The 27,500-nt window shown below is 47.6% G+C and overlaps 1 protein-coding gene across 10 annotated transcripts in view; it reads right to left on the bottom strand.

Annotated features, from left to right (window-relative positions):
• frmd4a (FERM domain containing 4A) overlaps positions 1-27,500 on the bottom strand; it is a 169,353-nt gene that overhangs the window by 24,176 nt on the left and 117,677 nt on the right. For all 10 annotated transcript variants that reach the window (XM_083762399.1, XM_083762403.1, XM_083762402.1 and 7 more), the window contains exons 5-12: positions 21,912-21,996; positions 17,971-18,027; positions 16,044-16,066; positions 11,866-11,949; positions 10,652-10,717; positions 10,482-10,539; positions 10,231-10,317; positions 1,586-1,662 (exon numbers count right to left, since the gene is read on the bottom strand). In XM_083762399.1, coding sequence (XP_083618525.1) covers positions 1,586-1,662; positions 10,231-10,317; positions 10,482-10,539; positions 10,652-10,717; positions 11,866-11,949; positions 16,044-16,066; positions 17,971-18,027; positions 21,912-21,996 — 537 coding nt within the window. The remainder of the gene's footprint in view (positions 1-1,585; positions 1,663-10,230; positions 10,318-10,481; positions 10,540-10,651; positions 10,718-11,865; positions 11,950-16,043; positions 16,067-17,970; positions 18,028-21,911; positions 21,997-27,500) is intronic.

Raw genomic sequence — 27,500 nt, forward strand, 5'->3', positions numbered from 1 at the left:
ACCCGCACATCGGGAGCAATTGGAGGGTTCAGTCTTGCTCAAGGACACTTCGACACGAACGTTGTGGGGGTGCCTGGGATGGAACTCTACCCCTGAACCACTGCCGTGCCGCTGCCTGCTGGCAAGGGATGCGCCGATGAGACATTTTGGCAGATATCGATATCCGATATAATTAAATTCTGTTATGGACCATAACCGATATTACCAATGATGATATGATCTCATTCTTTATTAAGAAATATAATAATTTTGTCCATTCTGAAAAATACATGTAACAGGGTATCTGCACTGCAGGCTTAGGCATGTCAGATTTACATTTAATACCTTATTATTCTGTATTGTGAGATCTGTTCAAGCTGTTACTTTGGGCTTGTTTATGTTAATGAATCGGATCGATGCCAATTAATAAAAAAACAACTAGAATCGTCCGATACTGATGTGTTTGCCGATTAATCTCCCATGACTACACTACTGCTGATAGCAGTATACAGTATACAGTATACAGTACAGTACAGTATACAGTAGGTACAGTAGGCAGGCATTTTGAAATAAGAAATAAGAGAGAAGCTGTCTCCCACATTTACACTCTGAGTCAAACACACACCTGTGACCCAGCAACAGGCCAGCTCACTCTAGTCTAATGACTGGCTACCTAAAACAGAGAACACCACTGCCCCCCCCCCCCCCTCTCTGTCCTATTCCCTCCCTGTCTCTGTAGAATAACACTCCACATAATGTAGGCATGTTAAATAAACATAGGAGAGGTCACTTCCTCCATCAAGCAGCTATCACACACGTTCATCCATCCTTCTGCGGTTAGCTTTCGAGGGCTCACTTTTTGTGTGTGTGTGTGCGTGCGTGCGTGCGTGCGTGCGACCCGTGCGTGCATGCGTGCGTGTGTGCGTGCGTGTGTGTGTGCGTGCGTGCGTGCATTTATGAATGTACTGTATGTATTAATAATCAGCCCATCAATCCGTGTCAGGGGGAGACCCCCCCATATCTAGCTCGGTTTCCAACCAAAACAGATCCCACGCTGTACATTACTGTATGTGGTTTGGTTCTAAACATCCAGCTCAGTATTTGGCCCGCAGTATAAAGAGCTACTGGCCAGCAGACATAAATCCAGGGGAAAGCACTAAGCCTGGCAGTCTGCTAAAAGCTAGCCAAAAGCTTGCTTTCTCCATCCGACACTATGAAACCAATTTGAGCATGTAAGCTGAGATAAAACAGCTGTTCCTGTTCCAGCAAAGAAAGAAAATTGCATATTTGTCAGTTTTTCGCTTTTTACACTTCCACTGACCATTGTCAATATTGCAAAGCACTATAAGCAATTTTCTATGAACGGCGCTATAAACAAATAAAGTTGTTATTAAATTATTGCTGTTAACAGCGGTGGAATGAATCAATTGTCCGAGAGCCTCTCTGGGATGTTCCCAAGGCAAAGCTCAATCATTCTCTCAACACACATTCTCACAACTGCGATCTATATATCACACCGTTGGGAATAGGAACAAACCGACCGTAATGTAGCAGCAGGAGAGAAATGTGACGACGGCGAGCTCCAAGAAGCGTGACATATATTTACCTTCTGGGGTCGTGAACTTCCACCGAAAACTTCTTCTCTCTGAAGTAGAGGTTCTCCAGCTGACGCCATTGGAACACCTGAGGTTTGTGGGAGCGCACACACGCGCGCACACATGCACACACACAAACACACACACAGGGAGACACAGTCTTCAGCGTGGGCTCAAGCAGAAGAACACCAGTGGAAAAAAAAGAACAATCCAAACAAGACTCCAGTTAACGTCCCAGTATCGTGTGCAGTAGTACCTCCACTGAAGGGTTCCAACTCAGAAAAGGAAAAAAGAAACGCAACGAATGGAGGAGGAGGGAACGGAAGAAGACAAGGATGAAGGAGCAGTGGGTGGGGATAGAGGGGACCTCTCTGATCAGGTCCAGACCTCAGGCGGTCTCATCTACAACTGAAACCCCTGGACTAGATGACCTCACTCCAGAGAGAGAGAGAGAGAGAGAGAGATGAGGCTCCTCTCTTCTGTCCCACCTTTCAGAAAACTCTTCAACTGGTTCCAAACAACCCCATGGCTGCTGGGTGAGAAAACTCCCCCCTCCAAAAGACTTTATTCCACTGCGTCTTAAATCCTCCCAGGCATAGTGGAACACAGAGTTCTGAGTTGGCTGGTGTTCGCCATCTGTAGGCGAGACTGGTTGTGTGTGTGTAGTGTGCGTGTAGCGTGTGTGTGTGTGTGTGTGTGTGTGTGTGTGTGTGTGTGTGTGTGTGTAGTGTGTTAGTGGAGCGAGAGAGAGAGAGAGAGAGAGAGAGTGTGAGAAGTAAAGTTTTCCTCCTCTCCTGTTGCTGTGGGAGGAGGGGGAGGAGGAGGGGGAGGAGGAGGAGGAGGAGGAGGAGGGGGCGTTTGAAGCGTTCCCCTCCCCTCCTCCTGACCCCTCCTCCCTCCCCGAGGGACAACACTTCCTGCTCTGGGCGATGTGGCTTGGAGGCGCGTGTGTGTGCGTGCAAGTGTGTGTGCATGTGTGTGTGTGTGTGTGTGTGTTTGTAGTGGGGTCAGGGGAGGGGTGATGAAAGGGGTGGTGGGGGGGGGGGGGGGGGGGGGTTTGGGGTTGAAGTGGCTTTTGCTTTGTTTAGTCAGATCCCTCCTCTCCTGCACGCACGCACGCACACACACACACACGATGCCTGAGTCGTCTGCTTCTTGTTACGAAAGGAGAGTAGTAGGTATAGTTTTAGTACTGCTGCATGCATGGGAGGAACGGCAACTATCAGCACACTCTCTCATGCACGTACTCTCACACACATGCACACACACACACACACACACACACACACACACACACACACACACACACACACACACACACACACACACACACACACACAGTGATAGTGTGATGCTTGGGCGACAACAAACGGGCAAAAAGTGAAGCAGACCCAACTGTAAGGTGGGGAGGAAAACCAGGCGAGGAAGGTTGAAGTCTGGAGGAATGACAGGAGCACGGAGGACCAGGAGGAATGACAGGAGCATGGAGGACGAGGGGAAAAGACTGAATGGGGGGATGGAGGGGGGAATGGAGGAGGGGGCACAGCCCAGGAATTTTAACAGCCTGGGAAAACAATAGAGAGAGAGGTGGGAGGAAGAATGAAAAAGGGGAGGGAGGTGCGACATGCACTGTATTCTGGAAAATAGTATGTAAACATGTCACGTGTGTGTGTGTGTGTGTGTGTGTGTGTGTGTGTGTGTGTGTGTGTGTGTGTGTGTGTGTGCGTGCATGTGTGCGTGACTGTGTTAGTGGGGCTACACGCGTGTGACTGCATATGTGAGTGTGGAAAATCTGTGGCCTTATCAACATTACTGCTGCACACTACAGTGTGCATGCAGCAGTATGGCTGCTAATGTAGCATGACGTGCTAATGTAGCATGGTGCTAAAAATAGTGGGCTGGGTACATTTGCTGTGTGCAAAAATGTGTTATGTGAGTGCACGGCACACGCGCGCGTGTGTGTGTGTGTGTGTGCGTGTGCGTGTATGTGTTGGCCACAGACAGACCTGGGCAAGGGGAGATAAGGAGAGTGTTCGTTAACAGCTCCAAGACACGACATCACTAGGGCCTGTCCTCACCAGCACCAGTACACTGAGTCTGGAGCCAAACAAAAGGTTGATGCCGTGCTGAACAAGCACTGCACCCAACGACAATCAAACGCAATAATGCTATACTGTGTGTGTATAGGCGACGTTTGGCTATGAGGTTACAAACACGGTCACTGGACAAATTCGCGACACATTCCCCCATTTGGGGGCATGGAATAATGGCAATTATATATATATATATATATATATATATATATATATATATATATATATATATTACAGTAAAACCGAGCAAAAACAGAATGGGGCGCCCGTTTTTTATTTTTTCTTTCGGCACGGGAGGCCGCCCAGTTAAAAGCAGTGATTTGGGGCCTTAATTATTGTAGGTTTAAATTACATAAAGCCCATTGTACGTACAGTGTGTGTCTTTTGTATTTGTCCTGACAGACTGTGAATAGACTGAGACTAATATCTGATAGAGACACGCATGCTGAGAGACTGGCTCTTTCCCTTTTCGGGAGGACATTCTGTGCCAATGGGTGTGTCTTTTTATTTGTGCTAGCACTGTGTGTGTGTGTGGAGTGTGTGCGTGTATGTGTGTGTGTGTGTGTGTGTGTGTGTGTGTGTGTGTGTGTGTATTGTCAATGTTGTTCCTTCCGACTGTCAAGTTCATACACAATGGCACACAAATACATACTGTACATAAACATATGACTGGAGATTATTTGTGGCTATGTGGAGATTATTTGTGGTTTTATTGTGTGGCGTAGTATGTCAAAACACCAGATTCAGTACGAGGACAACAAGGTCATGGAGGGTTTTGGTGGGTTTTCAAGGCTATGCGGTGGTTTCTGTTATTTATTTGAACAAAGTGTGTTTCCAACTCTGTAACGTTCTCTGCTTGAGAAGAAGAGCCAAGACAGTGCACAGGCCTCAGTGGAAGCCCTGGGGAACGTCTTGTACCCAAGGCCAGTGTGCATGTGTTTGGTCCCACGTACTCATTAGTCCGACAGCCTGCCCAAAACCCAACCCTAAACCTAACCTCACAGGAAGCCTGCCACGGGTTCGTTTTTATTATTACATTTTGTAAGATATTTTTTTGTCTTTTTCTGCCTTTATTGATAGGATGAAAGTAGTCTGACAGGAAATGGGGAGAGATAGAGGGAAGACACGCGCGGCAAAGGCCGGGTCGAACCTGCGGCACGCCGTCAGGCTGGCTCAGCAGCCTAGGTGCCCAGACGGTTGAGCTAACCATCTGGGGCCGCCACGGGTTAGTTTTAACCTGCCACGGGTTAGTTTTAACCTGCCACGGGTTAGTTTTAACCTGCCACGGGTTAGATTTAACCTGCCACGGGTTAGTTTTAACCTGCCACGGGTTAGTTTTAACCTGCCACGGGTTTCGTTTTAACATGCCACGGGTTAGTTTTAACCTGCCACGGGTTTCGTTTTAACATGCCACGGGTTGGTTTTAACCTGCCACGGGTTTCGTTTTAACATGCCACGGGTTGGTTTTAACCTGCCACGGGTTTCGTTTTAACCTGCCACGGGTTGGTTTTAACATGCCACGCATGTCGGAAGCCATGGGTCAGTTGTAACCGGCCACTGGTTAGTTGCAAAGGCATGTTGGGAGCGACGGTGTATTCGGACTAATGCCTGTCGGACTGTTAGTATGTCTAACCAACGTATGCACCCGTAGAAAAAGTACAGTATTGTATTGGTATCAAGTTTTAAAATTCGAAAAAATCTTTTTAAAATAGCACATACATAGCACGAAGCACGTACAGTATAGCACAAACTGTATATTATTGCTGAAGTGGTTAATGTGGTTATATGAGTATAAGTAACTCTAGTAAAAGTTAAATAAGGAGAAAGGTACAATATTTGGCTCTGAGATTTGGCTCTGAGATGTCGTGGAGTAGAAGTAAAAGTACTGACAACTGGAAATACTCCAGTAAAGTAAAAGTACCCCCCACCCCATTACAGGCTGTCGTCATGGAGGCGCTGACCCAACCCACAGCCCCTTCCTGCTGTTTGTGTGTGTGAGTGTGTATATGTGTGTGTGTTTGTGTGGTGGATCATTGATGGAAACACGAATAACACAATGAGCTATGTTGTGTATTGTTTTAAAGGAAGTAGTAGCTGACCGTGTGTGTGTGTGTGTGTGTGTGTGTGTGTGTGTGTGTGTGTGTGTGTGTGCGTGTGCATGTGCATGTGCATGTGCATGTGCATGTGCATGTGCATGTGCATGTGCATGTGCATGTGCATGTGCATGTGCATGTGTGTGCATGTTATGGACCCATGAAGACGAAAGTACTGAATATGTAGCCCGAGAAAACAACATAGCAGCGATTTTTAAATGGAATTTCTGTCAGGTTTTGAATGCAATCCCTCTTGCTGATACTTAACAGGCACTGTCTGCTCTCTTGCAGTTAGCTAGTCAATGCTTAAACCCTTAATCTCTGCTTAAATGAGTCAGAACTCACTAAGCAGGGCATTTTAACTGTGTGTGGTTCACTTGTAAATCCTCCTGTGTGTGTGTGTGTGTGTGTGTGTGTGTGTGTGTGTTTGTGTGTGTGTGTGTGTATGTGTGTGTGTGTGTGTGTGTGTGTGTGTGTGTGTGTGTGTGTGTGTGTGTGTGTGTGTGTGTGTGTGTGTGTGTGTGTGTGTGTGTGTGTGTGTGTGTGTGTGTGTGTGCGTGCGTGCGTGCGTGCGTGCGTGCGTGTGTGCCTTGTCTGCGGTAGGGCAAGAGGCAGAAAGGGGAAAGTATTTAAACATTCCCAAATAAACACCCGGAGAGCAGTGGGACGGTGTGTGTTTGGTAACAACAGGATGTCCCTCTCGGTAAAAAAATAAGTCCAGCTAATAAAACACAAAGAGGTTCTGCTTTGAGAAGTAAATTAAAGACTCATTATCGTGACAAACTACTTCCATGGTTCCACTTGTCAAATCCCAAATTTCCAATAACACATGTTTTGTCTCACAATGGTCTGGTTGAGTCAGTGCAGTTAGTTAGGTGGTGACATCTCCGAGGTCTGACTCAGCCGTGAGTTCCTGGCAGAGGAACTGTGTGACTAAATAAAACACTGAGCAGTCACCTGGTCAGCGGCGTGTGATGTGCAGAGAGATACCGTGCATGACTAATAATGTACCGTGACATGGCCTGGTAGAGGCCCGGGGGTGCATTATACGTTGGTTAGACATACTATACAGTCCGACATGCGTTAGTCCGACAACACCGTTGCTCCCAACATGCGTGGACGGTTACAACTAACCCGTGGCTCTCGACATGAGTGGCAGGTTAAAAGTAACCTGTGGCAGGTTAAAACTAACCCGTGGCTGTAGGTTTTGGCTCGGACCGTTAGTACGTCGGACCAAACACATGCACCCGAGGCCCGCTGCATCGACTCATCGCTATAGGTTGAAATGCTCCAAATTTGAGTGTGAGCATTGAAAACCTTTTCGGGGTGGAAGACTGGCTAAGCCATTTTTGTGTTAAGTTTAACGTAGTCTTGGTGAGTTAAAGCATTGGTGGTTAAAACACAGGCTGTCTGTACTATACTAGGCTTCAGCTACTAACCTTTCTGACTATCTCTATACCAGTGGTTCCCAAACTTTTCCATGTCAAGGACCCACGAATTGACACTAATTGGCCCGCGGACCCCCCATTTGAAAAGATATGCCAGGGACCCCTTCTATCTCTGGGACCCCAATTTATATAGTCAAATTTATGTTAATTTAACTCTGAGAGTGTACAAAAGTAACGAAATGGACCCGTTAGGGACCCATAAGGGTCCATTTGGTTCCAAACTATCATTTAGCTGGAACTCCCTCCCACTTTGGGAACCACTGCTCTATACAACCACCTGCCTGAAGAAATGTCTTCATTTTTTTTAGGTCTAGACTAGACCCCCCTCCACTTGTTCTTGTGTGTTTCTGCTGTGACCTGCTGTGTTGGGGGATAAAGGACCCGTTAGAGATCCACAAGGGTCCATTTGGTTGTGACCTGCTGTGTTGGGGGATAAAGTCTGCCATGTGATGATGTTGCACTAACAGGACATGAAGTCCACAAACTCCCTTTTCGCTCAAGTGCCTTAGAAAGTTAGAATACAATCAGCCTTTTGTGACGAGGAGGCCCAGTCTCACTCGGTCAGGCATGGGCCAGCGCTTCCCTATCTCTGAGTTTGTTGTGTGTGTGTGTGTGTGTGTGTGTACTGTATGTATGAGAGAGAGAGAGAGAGAGAGAGAGAGAGAGAGAGAGAGAGAGAGAGAGAGAGAGAGAGAGAGAGAGAAAGAGAAAGAGACAGAGAGAGACGGAGAGAGACGGAGAGAGAGAGACATATAGTAGAAACAGAATGGATAAATACCACTACGGTAGTTGCCATGGAAGCCAAATGCTCGATAAGTAATCGTGTGGGAAGAAGATTAAATCCCTCTTTCTACTCCTCCTTTTCTACTTGTGTTACGTGAAAAACATGAAAGGCCAGCTTTGACGGAGTCTGCCACCAGAGGATATAAATACATATATGTATAAAAGACACAATGAGGAAAGGTGACCTTTCCATGGAGTCTGGAGTAAAGATAAGCACAACATTCCCCCTGCCTTGATCTTACAGTGGTGTGCGTGTGCATGTGTGTGCTGAGGTAAATGGATGAAATTGCACCGCATTCTCTTCCTGTCTCCATGGTGATGTAACACCTAGGCAACCGCGGGATTTGGGAGACGGGGGGAATGAGCCTCTGTGGTCAGAGTGGAATGTACTAATCAGAACATGCACGCACGCACGCACACACACTAGTACACGTAGGCTACATGCGCACACACACACACACACACACACACACACACACACACACACACGTACATACATGTATAGGATACATACATGTATTATGTTACAGTACACGTGAGGGGAGGCCTTGGGGAGGCCTCCCTTTGTTGTTCCCCTCATCAACACCCGGTGAAACAAGGCCGAATGCCCCTCAGGCTGCATATTCTGTGCTAATGGACAACACAGAGGGAAGATGGCCACCTTCAGAGGAGCATGGAGGAAATGAAGAGCACTGCCAGACTAAACACATTCAGATGACAGAGGACTGGGAGGACGGAGGACTGTTTGCATTACTCACAGTGACAATACTCTGTGAGTCACACGGGTGGAAACTCTCGGGCGATGGGGGGGTAGTGACAGTGAGACGCACGGCGGAAGGAAGGGGGGAAATGGATAGAGGAAAGTTTGTGAATGTGTGTGAGAGTGGGGGAGGTAGAGGGGGACAGATTATAGGAGACAGACAGAGAGGGGGAGGTAGAGGGGGACAGATTATAGGAGACAGACAGAGAGGGGGAGGTAGAGGGGGACAGATTATAGGAGACAGACAGAGAGGGGGAGGTAGAGGGGGACAGATTATAGGAGACAGACAGAGAGGGGGAGGTAGAGGGGGACAGATTATAGGAGACAGACAGAGAGGGGGAGGTAGAGGGGGACAGATTATAGGAGACAGACAGAGAGGGGGAGGTAGAGGGGGACAGATTATAGGAGACAGACAGAGAGGGGGAGGTAGAGGGGGACAGATTATAGGAGACAGACAGAGAGGGGGAGGTAGAGGGGGACAGATTATAGGAGACAGACAGAGAGGGGGAGGTAGAGGGGGACAGATTATAGGAGACAGACAGAGAGGGGGAGGTAGAGGGGGACAGATTATAGGACACAGACAGAGAGGGGGAGGTAGAGGGGGACAGATTATAGGAGACAGACAGAGAGGGGGAGGTAGAGGGGGACAGATTATAGGAGACAGACAGAGAGGGGGAGGTAGAGGGGGACAGATTATAGGAGACAGACAGAGAGGGGGAGGTAGAGGGGGACAGACTATAGGACACAGACAGAGAGGGGGAGGTAGAGGGGGACAGATTATAGGAGACAGACAGAGAGGGGGAGGGAGAGGGGGACAGACTATAGGACACAGACAGAGAGGGGGAGGTAGAGGGGGACAGATTATAGGAGACAGACAGAGAGGGGGAGGTAGAGGGGGACAGACTATAGGACACAGACAGAGAGGGGGAGGTAGAGGGGGACAGATTATAGGAGACAGACAGAGAGGGGGAGGTAGAGGGGGACAGATTATAGGAGACAGACAGAGAGGGGGAGGGAGAGGGGGACAGACTATAGGACACAGACAGAGAGGGGGAGGTAGAGGGGGACAGATTATAGGAGACAGACAGAGAGGGGCGGCGGGACAGAGAGAGAGGGGGGAACGGGGAGAAGAGGGGAAAGAGGGGGCGAGGACCATTTATCAGAGATGTAGTGAAGGTGGAGAGGACGGACGGATTGTGCGAGGATGCCAAAAAAGCAAAGGTTTTCATGAATTAATGCCAAATTAAATTATTTCTATAATAGGAATTTCTTGAGAAGATTTTTTTTTTTAAACCAAATGTTTTAGAAGTAGTGAAAATAGCCGATCCACAAGCTCACAACGCGCGACACATTGTGAGCTTGTTGATGGACCATTTTCGCTAAGTTGGGTCATGGGCTAAAAGGTTTCAGAACCACTGGGCTAGCACTGAGGGACGGATGTGAAGTGAAGTAGTGAAGTAGTGAAGTCTAGTGCCTCACCTTCCTGGGTTTGACCCTGTCCTGGTGGTCATACTGGAAGATGCCTTTGTAGCTCAGACCCAGCCACCACGGGATGCCCTGCTTGTCCTGCCACGGAGAAATGAACAACAAGTCATTCAAATGAAATCCTCTATACTACATCTGTGTGACAGAAGCAGAAACAGCTCATGCACCCGCTCTGAACTCCAGGGCGGACGAAAAACAATGTGTGCGTGTGAGAGAGAGAGTAGGGAACAGTGGTAAAACGCTACCTTTACAGCGTAGTAATGTACTCCATATGTGGGCAGAGACTCTGCGATGCTCATATAACTGTCAATAAGAAAGCCAAAAGAGAGACATGAGGCACACACACAATTCAAATAAATCTGTACATGTTGAGATAATTACTGTAAAACGTGTAAGTCTTGTGTCGTGTTCTTACTTGACAATAGCTTGTCCTCTGGACTGCCCAGTGAGTTTCTTGTAATGTTCTATGACCCGGTCCTCACTGCACAGGACACAAACACCCAATTAAAGACGTGGAAAGGTGAAGAAATAAAAAAGTAGTATCAAAAAGAGAGAGGGGTTGATAACGACGGAGCGTAGGGCTGCAACTGTCAATTATTTTCTTAGTCATTATTGTATTTTTTTGTATAGTCAATTAAATCGATTTGTTCGATTAACTGTTGCAGCCCTAAGTGAAGTGTATTTTCTTAAATTTGATACATTCGTAATATGGGTCACAACCATAGACTGTAAAAAATATGGACAAAGCGTTCGCCGGGTCTAACATGGACGTAAAATGAAGCCTGTTATTCCTGCACTGTAAGTCGCCATCTTTCTAGATCCGTTTGGTACCAGCTGGCCATTGGCTGGCTCCGTTTTGGACCAGCTGGCCATTGGCTGCCCAGACAACGAGGCGGGACTTCCCCCCTTCTTCTCCGTTGGTTTTTATTTTGACTCGAGTGGGAGGGGAATCCCGATCATAGACTGTAACGGTAGCCACGCCCCCTCAGAACATACGCGATGTTTTTTTTTCTTTATGGTCATTTTTTTAATTAATGGGACCATAATTTTCCAAAAAGAATATTATGACATTAGAAATGAGACTTTAAACTAGTGACTGGAAGAAGTAAGTATTCATGACCATGTTTATTAAGGTAATACAGTCTAGGTGAAGTTGGGCCAAAATACATGGGCCTCTATGGAGCTATGGGGCTTTTTGGGTCCAGTCCAGCGCCACAACAGGCCATTATATGAACTACCGATTTCAAATGAGGCTTCACGAAATATCTGGCTGACTGCCCCCCTGGTCACAACGCACATTGATTTGATGTGAATTGAATTGAGAGGAAGGGAGACAGGGACAGTGAGTGAGAGAAAGGGTGTGTTATAGAGAGACAGAAAGTGAAAGGGAAAGAGAAAGGGAGAGAGAGAGAGACAAAGAAAGGACAAGCGGGATATACAGAGTCAGAGAGTGTGTGCAAAAGGAGAGAGAGAGAGGTATACAGAGGCAGAAAATAAGAAAGGGAGGGAACCAGACGAGAGATGACGAGAGAGAGAGACACAGAGAGAGGGGGAGGGAGATACAGAGACAGTAAGAGTATGATAGAGAGACAAAAAGACAGAGAGATGGTGGTGGTGGTGGTCTCTCACCAGTAGGCCAGTGAGGGGTGGTCCTTCAGGGCCTGAGTGGGCAGAGCGGGTAGCTTCTTCAGGTCCCCCCTGGTCACGTCATTGCTGGGAAAGGAGAGACAGACAGACCACCGACATGTGAGAACAAGCCTATACAACCACATCCAAAAAAGCCACAGAAGTTTATACACAATTCAACCACAACATGTCACACTACTGTCTGTCATACTGAAACCGATATGAAATAATGCCTTCGAGCGCAAGACCGAAATCTGAGATCTGTGACTCTGTCTGAATGGCTTTGTCCAATTTATCATACACAGTTCAATTACAAAACCCATACCCACAAATGCAATATTCTCATACAGAAGCAGACCATTGAATGTCGAAACAAAAAAAAGTTACAAAACTACAACTACGATAACATCTTCATCCAAGCCACGATTGATATCATCCAAAATAATTTCTCCAAAATATAACACTTTTGCCTTAAAGCTAACCTCCTCTGAACTTTATACTGAGTAGTGTTTTTGAGAAACGCTATTTAGCATGAAGACGATGACGACTTGCGAGTGAGATTCCCCCTACTAACTGTCCTGGGAAGCGGTGAGCAACGTTTGGAAAAAATAACAGCAAGAGGAAGAACAATTAGTTAAGGTGGATGGATGGACCAATGCTGAGAGGCTTTATCCTGCGTTTATATGAGACAGTTGAGTTGGACGCACAACTGGCTACTAACTGGGTGTCGTCTAGCAGAGAACAGCTGCAGAGAGAGAGGGATGGCCATGGCGAGGGAGCAAGGCCGATGCACACCTCAGAAACATTTGTGCGGATTGCGCAAAGATCCCAATGTAGAAGCTCACAGTGTGTCATGATTGATGTGAACTTCACCTGCTATTTTCGCTATTTTTGAAAATCAATTGTGTGAAGTGAGGGGCGCAGCGAGGGCAGTATTGACTGTATATCATCAGCCAGATATACTTGGTTTATATATAATTGGTTTCCAGTCAGTATTAGAAGGTGAAAATGCCCCGCCCCGCTACTACTACTAATAGTAGAGCGGGCCTCCCTTTGCTTCTGCGGTAGGGTTAGAAAGCAGGCCCTCCTGACACTCATCATCCCAGCCTCCACCCAGGCTCCAGAGGGCTGGGGGGGGGGGGGGGGTGAGGGTGTGAACATGACAGTGAATGATCTAAAGCTCTGGATCACAGCCCACTGGTCTCACCCAACGATAAAACCCCTGGGTTCCACACTGCTATGCAGGGAATGGGAATGGAATCCTGAAAAATATAACTTCAGCAGTTGCATGTGCAACAGTCACGTGTGGCCAGACTGTTGTTGCCGTCATACAGTCTGGAGCAACGAAAGCTCTGATCATGAGCAAGAGATATAGCGTGACGTGAAGCCTCCTCCCCACTTCGGTTTCGTCTTTACAGTCACGCAAATTTATCCTAATATAAATCGAAATCATCTAAGCATATTGGTGGGGTAAAGTAGACCCTTCAAGCAGTTACCATTACTTTCAGAGTGTGCCTCCGAGCTGTGCGCAGTCAAGGTCACGGAGTGACAGAGAGATTTCTATATAGTGGCTGGTAAAAAGAGTGACACGTCAGAATTCTCCAGGTCAGACTCCCTCTCTGGCCTGTGCTTCGCGGGGCCCCCAAATCTGTGGACTTATATGATCGAATCTGAATTCATGATGTAACAGGTCGTATTTGCTTTCATATATGTCTTTGCTGTTCATATGTATATCACATGACCATTCAATTTGGGATAATTGTGGGCAATCAATAAATGCCAGATCTTGTGAATCCATAATTTTAAGTGTACAGCCTGTTTATTGGACTATTAGATAACCCTCTCACCGGATGGCGCATCAATATACACTGTAGCTTGCTGCTTAGCAGAAACGGAAATAAAAAATGTAATGTAAAGTAAATGGGAATGCCAGCTTCCTATATCAGGAGGTGTGGTTCCAGACTCCATAATAGCATTCTGAGATTGTGGAATAGTTGTCTGGCTACATGTGCATTGTGCAATAACGTCTGTATGCAAGATTTAAGGCTCTAACATTTACAGTATACTTTCAGACTCTAAATGTACTCTTGTACATTTGTTCAATTTAATTGTGTGTATGTATATACTGTATGCTTTTAACTTTAAGGCAGAACCTAAACAACAAGGACACAGCAGATTACCTAACAGTCCAACAGTCATTAGTCCCACGACCTACCCCAAACCCTAACCTAACCCTAACCGCAAGCACGACGCTATACGCATGTCGGACCAACGCATGTCGGACCAACGCATGTCGGACCAACGCATGTCGGGAACAACTGGTGATTTGCACATGTCAGACTTTTGGTGTGTCGGATAAGCGTGCGCACCCCGATTACCTAAGTGTGTGGAATTGCCATGTAGAGACAGGGGGGGGGGGGGGGGGCATCGGGGTTGGAGGTTTGGGTGGGGTCGAGAATGAGGGGTCAGTAGGCCTATAGGAGCCAAGAGGAGGCAAAAGGAATGTGTCCACCCTGTGTCACATTCCAGCCACCGGCAGGCAGCAGGACGCCATGTTTATTTACAACTCAGGCAGGAGGAAATGGGCTCAGGGGGTCCACGCCACAGCTGGACTGTTCGCTTTATCATCGCCGACCATGAAGAGCATCTGAAAGACTGTAGCCACACTATACCTGCTCTCTCCACAGAGAGTCGGTTTTATGTTCCAGAGCTAAGTGAAATATGGTTTAGAAACATGAATCACACATTAACTGATAAAATGTGTGTGTGTGGAAAGCGCCACACGCACGCACACACACATACATACACATACACACGCCCAAAGCTCATTCATATGATGCGGCCCTAAGAAATCTTGTCACGCTCCATTGGCGAACTCTGTGCTTAATTGGATTGAAGTCGTGCACTGTGGAGATCTCTCTTTTAACACGCACACACACACGCACACACACACACACATGATCCCTTTTTCCTCTCGGCAGACCTTGGCTGACGGGAGGTCGCAAGGTTCGCAAAACAGCTAAAAAAGACAAAAGCAGTCCCCCATGAGTGACATAATACGAGTTGTGTCTCTGTAGAAGCAGCAACACGGGGACAGACAGCCAGACAGTCTGACCACCAAGCGGTCAGCTATTGTCTCTGTGTCTCTGTGTCCCCCTCCCACCCCATGCACTGACAGACACACATTAAAAACCATCGCACACTGTGAGCGAGTCCCAGTCCCCACCCTCCCCTCCCTGTCCTGACCAGACCATCCATTGTGCCGGTGTCAGTGAATGGGTTTGTTTTGAACTTTATTCTGGCAGCGTCTGCAGATATTCCATCCAAGAAAATGACCATGCTTGGCTCGCACAATACTAAATTAGCCTACTACACAACACATTAATACAAGCACGGTGACATCCGTGCCTTTTCAACAACTCAAGCGTGTGAACTTAGATGGGACAAGATCTTTTATTTTAGCACTTTATTGTAACTTTGTTTTCAACATAATGTTTCCAACAATATTCTCATTATTACAGTTATTACTATTACTAGTACATGTTTGTGCTATTTGTGTTAAATAACAACCTGAAGATGCGTGCTTGTGCCATGAAGCGAAATCCTTTGAATAGTGGGATGCGCAGTGCAACTGTGAAATGCATGGAACCGCACAGGTTGATGAATTTTGACCCATAGCTTGGGGGGCTGTAACCATGGCGACAGCTGTAACCATGGCAATGATAAGTCCCATGGCCTGAAGTCCTTGATATAAAAAAAACACTAATAAACAGCGTACATTTTGGGAAAGTGAAAAACGGGCATTGTCACTTGGTGCATAATGCCAATCATCAATGTCCGGTCACTGAGGAGAAGGGGGCAATCAGATGGACACTGCAGCGTCCATCTGATTGTATATTGCGTCCATCTGATTGTATGTGCTAGCAAAGTGCTCTCTTCAAACAACTGAATATAACAAGCAGTTTTAAGACTAAAAAAAATAAGAAAAAAATAAAAAATAAGTAAAGGGCATCTGACATAATACTAAATAATAAATATTCACATACATTATGCTTGCAAAGTGCCCTCTCTGACCTTGGTGCACTCTGACCCCCCCTGGCCCAAGGGACAGTTAAGAGTTGTACATTCATTCACAGTCTTTCCAGGACATATTTATGTGGCCTGATTAACAGTGTGCTCACCTGGTGAAGTCACCTTTAGCCTCCTGGGGAGCGACAGAGGAGAGAGAAAAAAACACGAAAGAGGGGAGAGTATAAGTTAAAAATATTGATGCACACATAGTTTTATAGTCGTGTGTGTGTGTGTGTGTGTGTGTGTGTGTGTGTGCGTGCGTGCGTGCGTGCGTGCGTGCGTGCGTGCGTGCGTGTGTGTGTGTGTGCGTGCGTGCGAGAGACATTTTAAGCCTCCATCTGGAGCTAAATCTCTGCAAGCCAGCAGATCAGATACCTGATATTATAGCACTGCACCTGCACAGAACAAATGCACATGCGTATGTACGCACGCACGAGCAAGAGCGTGCACGCATGCACACACACACACACACACACACACACACACACACACACACACACACACACACACACGTACACACAAACCACTCAACCGTCACTCTCTGTGTGTAACCTGACCTTGTAGCATCACAGTTAATGGACTGACCTACTCTGAGAGAGGAAAGGGAAAGAGGGAGAGTTAAAGAGAGAGAGACACAGAGAACGAGAGAGAGAGGCTGAAAGTGAGAGGAGAGAGAGAGACAGACAAAGAGACAGCGACAAGGAAAGAGAAAGACTAGAGAGAGACTGACAAAGAGACAGAGACAGAGAGACACAGAGAACGTTAGAGAGAGAGACTGAAAGTGAGAGGAGAGAGAGACAGACAGACAAAGAGACATTGACAAGGAAAGAGAAAGACTAGAGAGAGACTGACAAAAGCACAACTTAGTGCTCCACCAACGTTGAGTTTTTCCACAGTAAATGTGGTGGAGTAGCAAGCTGCTGCGGTGTGGAGAGGTGGATCTTGTAACTTGTTTTGTCTCGCACCAGAACTAAAATAGATGTGCGTAACCTTCTTGTGAACTAGTAACTAAACACTGGAACCATGAGAGAACAAAGGTCCCCTGTAGAGTCTAGAGTATAAATTACTCACTTCACTTGCAACTTAATGATCAGGGTTTAGGCCTAGCCAGAAACAAAGGCATAGGTTTTATATACAGAGAACATCTCAGATTTATGTAGGATAATGCAGAGTTTTGTCACAGACAAAACTGGGATCAAAGCCTTTGACAATTAGCGGGACTACTCTTCTCTTTTGAAGGGTATGAAGTCAGTGCACTCCCTTTTTGTACAGTGTGTGTGTGTGTGTGTGTGTGTGTGTGTGTGTGTGTGTGTGTGTGTGTGTGTGTGTGTGTGTGTGTGTGCATGTGTGCGTGCGTGCGAGACAGCTCTGAAGTACAGTACAAGTACAGTACACTTTAATGAGTGATATGGAAAGAATTCCCAGTTTACCGCTTAACAATGAAACACGTCTCACAAACAAGTCTTGGGGTAAATCAAGATCTATAAAAACACACACACCACTGCATTGGGATGTTTATAGAAAAAACGGCACAATATTGAGAGACGTTTGGCCCATAAATACTGTGAGGACACAGGACCTATATTTATTAATTGTGAGGACACAGGACCTATATTTATTCATTGTGAGGACACAGGACCTATATTTATTCATTGTGAGGACACAGGACCTATATTTATTCATTGTGAGGACACAGGACCTATATTTATTTATTCATAGTGATATTTACGTCACGTCAGGCACTGTTTGGGTACAAAGTAAAGGTCATGATGTCACTTGGAATTGAATTATGTGCACAGGAAAGAGTGGAAAGAAAGCAGAACAAAGGGCTAGGGTACAGAGAACACACACACACACACACACACACACACACACACACACACACACACACACACACACACACACGGTATAGGGTTCTCAACGTCTTTTAATAGATTTGACATTTGGCCTTACAATCAAACACAATCAAACACACATCAGGCGAAACCGAACCATGCGCGCGCACACATACAGGGCAGGCTACACATTTAGTCTTACTTGTAGGATGTAGGAGGCCAATTCAAAGACCACATCGCTGTCCACCTCGATAAGTTCCTGCAAGAGACAGAAACAGAGAGATATGCTGTCATAAAATACATACAAATGTAGTGTTTGTGTGAGTGTGTGTGTATGTGTGTGTGTGGGGGGGGGATTTGTACATTCCACCATGATAGCGCCACAATTCCTTTCATCTCTCGGCTCCCAACCTCCCTGCAAACTCCCCTACCACCACCACCACCACCCCACCCTACCCCATCTCTAATTTCATGACCTCCTCCTCTCATGGAAAAGAGGGGTGGTGGGGGGGGGGGGTTCTGCTCCAGCTAACTGATTATAACAGTGGAAGCCAAATAAATAGAGAGAGAGACACACAAACAGAGAGAGAGAGAGTGTCGTTGAACACTGTGGTGACTCACAGAACTCTTCCTCACAGACTCTCTCTCTCTCTCTCTCTCTCTCAGAAACATTCTTATGACACATAGAGGGTAAAGTGTATGTTGGTGATTCAGTATCCTGCAGTGTTGCTGTTAGCATGTGAAGGAGATTAGCACAGAACCGACAGCCCCGTGTGTGATTAGCTTTCTTTAGACTGTACGTGTGTGTGTATGTGTGTGTGTGTGTGTGTGTGTGTGTGTGTATGTGTGTGCGTGCGTGCGTGCGTTTGTCACTTGTGTGATAGCACACATAATATACTGGTAGTTATGTGTAATTGTGTACACGTATAAGCGTGGGGGGTGGGTACATGCCTGTGTCTGTGTGTATGTCAGTCGGGGGGGGGGGGGTCTTTCTAGTGGGCAGCGAGCAGTGGGTCAGGTATGCCAGGAATGTCTTTCCATACAAGCCCAGCTCTTAATTGCTAAAGAGATCAGACGGAATGTAACACTACACTGAGCAAACGCACCCTATCTATTCTATATACCACCCAGCACGGCTTCCCACCACTAGATACAGTAGCTCTTGTGTGTGTGTGTGTGTGTGTGTGTGTGTGTGTGTGTGTGTGTGTGTGTTGGATGTATATGGGCTGTCAGAAATGTCTCAGTAGGCATTCCCGCATAACTTCCAGGTGTGATGATGATGTCACGAGCATACCCTCTATTGTATGGATTGAGTGTTTTTGTTTCTTACATGTATGTAAAACAATCACACCTGTGTGAAGTGAGGGGCACTTGTCATCGTACATCCTCATGACGTAACAATGACGTAGCTTTGTGTAGGACGAAAATAGACGATTTGCTCAGACACATGATATGACGTAAATTCTCCATTAATTGTCAATGAGAATTTAATGTTTGTGTAAGATACGCTAATAGCTGGTGCCCCTAAAAAAGAAGAAGAAGAAGAAGAAAAATAACTTTGTAGCTATTTTCACTAGTTTGGGTCCCGAGGGAGACACACAAATGTCTCTTTTGGGTTTGATACTGTATATATCTGTCTGTGAGAGCACAGTGGGACGGAATAAGCTACATCTCGAGTTAGAAAAAAGAAGACAGTGTGAAATAAATGTTCATGGAGTTATTATAGCACAAGCAGAGAAAGTGGATGGACCTTCATAACAAGGTCCAAGTCGACGATTTACTGTAGCCTCTCTCTCAGACCCAAAACTAAAGAATATTTTGTTGTCGTTGGATAAAAATGTGTCCACAATTCCATGCTGTATTGATGTGGTACCATGATAGGAGAGATAACAGGCAAATGTTTGATCAAAATAACGATTCTCTTCTACATTCTCTAATTGTGTAAACTAAAATTAAGTAGCCTAATGCAGATGTTTAACAATAATTTAACTGTTGAGAGTTACATATCTATAAGGGTCCATTTGGTTAGTAACTCTCCATCATTTAGCTGGGGACCACCTGGAACCAATCAAGGACCACTGGTTGAGAACCACTGCACTAAATGAATAGTAATGGCTGTTCGGATGGGTCATTTGACACTGTGACACCGTTGTGTCCTTCAAGTCAAGTGCACCCCCATGTGGGCACCACAAGATACTGCACAAATCAAGTTTACATACAGACTAGTATAATTATTATGTAAGGATTCTCTTTGTGTTTTGAGGCAAAATATATACATAACAGGAACAATAATACAGTCTGGGGTAATATGTCTGTATGTAACTGATGCTAGACCAATCCGCTATGTGTAAAAAAAAAAATAATAATAATAATAAAATAATTTATAATAAAGTCACTCCATATGTTGTGCTTTGGCAGTGTAGTTTTATGGGCAAACTACTGTGAATTTTCATGAATAATTAGAGAGGAGTTGTTTACTTACACCGATTTGATTTGCAGCACAATGATTTAGTTGAACAGTGACGTGTCTCTCTCGGTCGTTAGGTGGCTGGAATGCAGCTGCTACATATAGCCCCAGTGGCCCAATGGATAAGGCACTGGCCTCCTAAGCCAGGGATTGTGGGTTCGAGTCCCATCTGGGGTATTTAACGGCTCTGCTGAGCCATGAGGCTTATACTCATGTTTACTTACTAAATCGTTTATATAAAGCATTATCTTGAGGGGAAATTTTAATTTTAAATGTTAAACAGAAATACCACAATGAAATTAGGGGTATAACATTGTGGAACAATTTGAGGGATGAGCAACAATGTTCTAGCATCAATCTGTTTAAAGTAAGGTATAAAAATATGATTTTCACAAAATACAGGGAGGAGGAAAATAATTCATAATATAGATGCTTATGTATGATATGGATATATGTTTATACTATGTATATGTGTTGCATATTCTTATGTATATATGCGTTTTTTGCATATAAAATTGAAGAGATTAATTTTGATAATGAGTTTAAGTTTAAGTTGAAGCACAGAAGTCAGCGAGTAATTATGTAATTACAGAGGGGTGGGGGTATATACGTTTTGACTTCTTCTCACTTTTCGGATATGCTTAGTTCTTTTGTCCTTTTCTTTGTTTCGTTTTCTTATATTTTAAGTTATTTATTTTAATTGTTCTTCCTTGTAATTAGGAAATGCAAAGAATAAGAATACGTTTTTATTTCTTTTTAATGGCATATTCAAAATAAACATGACAAAAAAACAAACTAAATTTTGCGGAGATATTTCACTATAACGGGGGTGTAACAAGTGAAGCGTGGGTTAAACCAGTGGTTCCAGCCAGTGGTTCCCAAATGTGGGGTCCTAGGGGTCCTTGAGGGAGTTCCAGAGGATCCTCAGCAAAATGATAGGCATTTGTACACTCTCACAGTTAAATTATCATTGTGTGTGTGCATGTGTGTGTGTGTGCGTGTGCGTGTGCATGTGCGTGTGTGTGTGTGTGTGTGTGTGTGTGTGTGTGTGTGTGTGTGTGTGTGTGTGTGTGTGTGTGTGTGTGTGTGTGTGTGTGTGTGTGTGTGCATCTCTACATGCAGCATGTCTTAGTGCAGAGCTACAATTGCAGCATGGCTGAATGGCTACATTTTCTGCTTCACCAAATCAGTTGAGGGTGAGACTAGTGCATGTGCACACGGCACAGAAATATCAGGAATCAGGAGTGTCATTGTAACTCTCACTAGCACCGGATTGATTAGCACTTGATTCAGGAAATCTTTTGATGAAACAATTGTGATCATTTAGACACAGTATGTGAATTTTCACGAATAGTTAGCGAGAAGCAACTTACACAGATTTGATATTTTTTGTAGCACAAATATTTAGTCAGTGATGGACAGTAAAAAATGTGTGTCTCTGTCGTTGGTGGGTGGAATACAACAGCTACATACAGCCCCAATGGACCAATGGATAAGGCACTGGCCTCCTGAGGCAGTGATTGTGGGTCCCATCTGGGGTACTTAAGAGCTCTGCTGGACCATGATGGGAGGCAGCTTTGTTTACTTAACAAAACAATTGACATAAAGCGTGTCGGGCAGCTTACCTTGTAGATGCTGGCGTGTGTGTGTGTGTGTGTGTGTGTGTGGCAGCTTACCTTGTAGATGCTGGACTTGGCATTGAGGAAGAAGAGCTCAATGGTGGCGTTGTCCTTCAAGTAGGAGATGCTCTCTATGTAGAACCTTGGAAACACAGAGAGAGAGATGATTGGACATGGCTGGCAACAGCATTACGACATAAACCCTTAAGACTTTAAACTTTAGCTGTTGAAAAATAGCAGATACACAAGCTCATAGCGTGGCTATGAGCTTGTAGATCTGTTTAGATCCTGAAAATGTGTGCAAATCTTTGAATACCGTATATTCATTCAAAGCAAATATTTTCAGAGGGGGGTCGGTGGCCAATTACATATAATTTTTGGGGTCCTTGACATGAAATAATTTGAGCACCACTGTAATAGAAACAGGTTTTTCAGATAATTGTCATGATTTTGTAGAATCTGGTCTCAGGTCTCACTGGGTTAAGGACTTTATCCACAAATGTATCTAATTAGTTAGTTTTCTTCATCTGCATGGACTAATGAGATTTCTTCAATGATCTTTCATGAGATTTCTCAGTGAATCCATATAGAATACACAAAGCCAAAACGAAAAAGTATAATCCTACATAAACTGTAACAGCCAACCAATGCCTTAGTCAGGCTCCGCTGTGGGTGTTCTGGAATAAGTTTTAGCGCAACCCACACTATTATAAATTGTTCAAATATGAAGTTAATCCCTGATGTTCTTGGATCAGGGATCAACGCTTGTTACTTAACCAATTAAGTCAGAGTTGAAATGTCATATTCTCAAAAGAAAGAACTATAGGTTACTTTAGTAACCCCAGTTATTTAAACGACTGAGCGAGGTGAATCGCCCTATGGGGAGTGCCATCTCTGGCACGAACACACAGAATTAAACCATATACTTCACGAACAATTTCATTGGTCGGGACTTCTACCCGCCCATGGCATGATGATCACCCCTCCCACCGGGGTGATAACGTACCCAACATGCCATACGGGTCATTCCATGTTAACCAGATTGGCTTCTGCTTAGTTAAGTCAGAAGGGTAGTCTTTCGGGCGATTCACCTCGCTCAGTCGTTTAAATAACTGGGGTTACTAAAGTAACCTATAGTTATTATAAACTCCTTCACTCAGTGAATCGCCCTATGGGGAAATATAAACTCCCGTATAGCTACCTACCAGTTGAACAAGTCCCAACCAACGTCACAGGTTTTTCACCTGTGACGGCCAACCCAACCCACCTCTTACCTGGAAGCGACGTCTAAAACGGCATGAGCCATTGCAGACGGCACCACATCCAAGTTATAGTACGTGGCGAAGGTCGAAGGGGACGACCAGCTCGCCGCTGTACAGACATCCTGAATGGGGACACCCTTAGCGAGCGCCCAGGATGCAGACATACCCCTAGTAGAGTGAGCCCTCAAGCCCCCTGGGGGCTCCACCCCTCTCTCGGCGTATGCCAAACGAATGGCTTCCACAATCCATTGTGAAAGTCTTACCTTCGTTATCGGTTTCCCCTTACTTTGGGAACCCCAAGACACGAACAGTTGATCCCCATTCCTGAAAGGAGCAGTTCTGTCCACATAGTGTCTCAGCGCCCTGACCGGGCATAGGCAATTCAACCTCCTATCCTCCACAGAGGAGAAAGGTGGCGGGTGAAATGCCATCAGATCGACCGGGGCGCAGCCAGAGGGGAAGTTCTTAGGCAAGAACGCGAGGCTCGGCCTAATAGAGACTCTAGAGTCGTTCCCGCTGAATCTCATGCAGCTCGGGTTGACCGAAAGCGCATGTATGTCGCTGGCTCGCTTTGCAGTTGTCAAGGCGACCAGCAGAGCAGTCTTTAGGGTGAGGAACTTCAAGTCCACTGTCCCCAGTGGCTCGAAGGGGCCCTGTGAAAGGGCGTCCAGCACCAGAGTCAGGTCCCAGGACGGGACCAGAGATCTGGAAACTGGACAGGCACGCCTAACGCCAGCCATGAAACGACGGACTAGTAGGTTCTCACCTACTGTCTTTCCGTCTATCCCCACGTGGTATGCCGAAATGGCCGCCAGGTTGACCTTCACAGAGGATTGGCCTAAACCTCTGTCCAGGAATTCCTGCAAGAAGGTCAGAATGTGCCTCACTGAAGCCTGAAACGGGATAACCCGTACAGGTCTGGCCGCACACCAACGTTCGAACACGGTCCAGGCCGTGTTGTATCGTTGCCTAGTAGACAGGGCTCTCGCCCCTAGAATTGTCGTGATGACGTTCGGGGGCAGGCCTTCGGCATCCAGGTTCAGCCCCTCACGGGCCAGACCCAGAGGTCCAGGTCCTGTGGACGTGGATGGAAGATCTCCTGCCCTGCTTGAGTGAGCAGGTCCCTCCGCAGCGGGAGCTGCCAAGGTTGGTCGTACAGGAGTGGGACTATGTCCGACCTCCAAGACCCCCAAGCCGGGGCCACCAGTAGCATGCATAGGCCCTGAGTCCTCACCCTGGCCAGGGCGGGGGGGATCAGGGGCAGAGGGGGGAATGCGTAAAGCAGGCCCCTCGGCCAAGGGTGCGCCAACGCATCCATGCCCAGAGTCGGGGACCCTGTCAGGGAGAAGAAGTACTGACACTTCGTGTTCCCTTCTGATGCGAACAGGTCCGCCACCGGCATGCCGTACCTGGCCCATATCTGAGCTGCTACTTCCTTGTGCAGTGACCATTCGTGGTAGCGGAGTGGACCTCTGGACAACAGGTCGGCTCCTGTGTTCAGGAGTCCTGGGACATGGCAGGCCGTGACTGACAGCAGATGCTCGTGGCACCATGTCAGGAGCCTGTGTGCCAACGTGTGCAGGCGTAGGGATTTGAGCCCTCCCTGCTTGTTGATATAGCACATTGTCGTGGTGTTGTCGGTCCGAACCAGAACGTGACACCCCTGGATAAGCGGTTTGAAGTGCCGCAGGGCAAGGAAGACCGCCAGGAGCTCCAGATAGTTGATGTGTGCACGTCTCATGGCTCCGTGCCACACTCCTCTGGCCGTCCTGCCGTCGTGGGTGGCCCCCCACCCCGACATGCTGGCGTCCGTGGTGACGATCTTCCTGGTAAGGGTCTGTCCCAGGGGAACACCCTCCACCAGGACACATCTGTTTGACCACCACTTCAGGGCGAGTACACAGCCTGCAGATACCGTCACTCGCCGTGACAGGCACCTGGTGGGCACACCTAGGGACCTTATCCATCTCTGGAAAGGTCTCATGTATAGCCTGCCCAGCCGTACTAGGGAGATGGCCGATGCCATGAGCCCGGCCATCCTTAGGCAGGTTCGGAAGGGGACCCTCCGTCCCGTCCTGAACAACGTCACGCACTGCAGGAAAGCGTCCATCCTCGCTTGGCTCAGTCGAGCCGTGTAGGAGACTGAATCCAGTGCTATGCCTATGAAGTCTACCGACCTTGTGGGGACCAGAACACTCTTCTCGTGATTGATGGTGAACCCCAGGGAGGTCATGTGGAGCACCACTTGAGTGGTGTTCCGCATCGCCTCTCGTGCAGAGTCCGCGCTTAGTAGCCAATCGTCGATGTAGCTCGCTACGCGGAGACCCAGACGCCGCAGCGGGGCAATCGCCGCCTCTGTGCATTTCACAAAAACCCTGGGGCTCAGGGACATCCCAAAGGGGAGGACAGTGTACTCGTACACTCTCCCCTTGAAACCGAACCTCAGGAATTTCCTGTGAGGTGGGTAGATGGGAATGTGAAAATAGGCGTCTTTCAGGTCTATCGACGTGAACCAGTCGTTCGGACGTATGGAACGTACGAGGGACTTGGCCGTCAGCATCTTGAAGTTGAAGGTCTTGAGGTACCGATTGAGAGCTCGTAGGTCCAGGATCAGACGTAGCCCCCCCCCCTTTTTCTTGACCAGGAAGTAGCGGGAGTAAAAACCGCTGCGACTCTGAGTCAATGGTACCTCTCTGACGGCCTTCTTCTCCAGCAGAGACTGAATCTCTGTCTGGAGCACTTCTGCCGCTTGCCCACGAGCTTCGGAGAAGAGGACTTCTGCGAAAGCGGGGGGTCTCATAGCGAACTGGAGCCTGTAGCCCTTCGCTATGGTGCGTAGAACCCAGGGGGATGCTCCGCACAGTTCCCACTGCGGTCGGCATCGAGCCAGAGGGTTCTCCGTGGCCATGGGGGCCTCCACTGTGGCAGTGGAGCTCCCTGGACGAGAGAAAAATTGGGCATGACCCGTCCGGCTCGTGACGAGTGTGCCCGTCAAAACGGGCGCACTCGGCACCGGAATTAGGTCCCGTCTCATTGTGTCGGGAAACCCAGGGGTTTCCCTCCACAGCGAGCTCATGCCCCCCCGATATTGTTGTTGTTTGTGTTTTTTTGGGCAAAGCCTTTAATACAGAAACATGACAAAGTACATTGTGTGAAAAACAAGGTGCATTTGTGCGAACAACATCTGTGGTCTCCATGGAGAGCCTCATCCGCTTCAGGGGCGGCCCAAGTGTGAGGTCCGAGACCACTACATCTTGGCGGGAGCCCGGAGCATGAGGGGGGCTGGAGAGACGTCTGGCCGCGTCTCTCCGAGGCCAGGCGTCGGTCACTTGCGCGGCCCAGATCCGCGGCCCCGCCCGCGCTTGGTGGCAGCTGGAGGGTCGTCACGGCGGCGATCGCGATCCTCACGCTTGTGGGGACGCGGTTTGTTGCGGCCTGAGGAGGGCTTGGAAGAGTCCTGTGGGGCGTCCCTGACCTGACGGGGCTTGGAGCTGGGGCGGTCGCCCGGTTTCCCGGGCGGACGCTGAGGCTGGCGTGGAGGTTGGCGTGGCGGAGGCTGACGTTTAGGCGGCTGCTGGATGTCCCTGAAGGCGTCAACCTTCTTCTGACTGTCCGCTAGGAGAGTCAAGACCTCCATGTAGCCTTCGAAGAGGCCTCCCGGTAGGATGGGCAACTTCTGGAGCTTGCCTCTCACCTCGTCTTGCAGGTCAGGTGAAGCGTTGAGCCATCTCTCGCGCTCCTGTAAGATGGAGGACGTCATGGCCCTCCCTACCTGCTGTGTGACAGCACGGTTGAGGAGTACAGACTCATTATGCAGGCGGCGGATCTCTGCCATCTGCTCTGCGTTGGGAGCATCTCCCACCTGTAGAAGCAGTGCCGTCATGGACCCCTGCAGTAGCGACCCTGCGTTAAGGTGCTTGCCAGCACAGGCAAGGTTGGTAAACGCCCTCTCGTTGAGCAGGGAGGCATCCTTGTCAATCTTGAGGGGTAGCGCAGGGGTCTTGGTCAGCGGGGTGATGCGGGGCGCGTTCGGGTTGAGCAGGAACGCGGCCAGGGTTTTGTCCATGACCGGCATCCCGGACAGAGCCACGGAGGCCATGTGTTCCGTCTCGAGGGACAGGCCTTCACGGCTCCGAGGCATCGGAACGGGTTTCAGCGGTTCTTCCCACTGGGCTGTAAGGAAGGATTTAAAACCCTTAGCTAGGGGGAGGATTGTACGAGGAGCAGGTTCTGGAGTGTCTTCCACCAGACCCTGCCACTGCTCGTCCTCATCCACTGTGGGCAGAACCTCCGTCGGCCAGGTGCGGTCGCACCTGATGCATGCCACCTTGTAGATGGTGAGGACTCATCCATCGGCAGGGGAGGAGCATTGAATGCCCTGGCT

This window comes from Protomyctophum parallelum, assembly GCF_964188405.1.
Source record: "Protomyctophum parallelum genome assembly, chromosome: 4".
Classification (NCBI taxonomy): domain Eukaryota; kingdom Metazoa; phylum Chordata; class Actinopteri; order Myctophiformes; family Myctophidae; genus Protomyctophum; species Protomyctophum parallelum.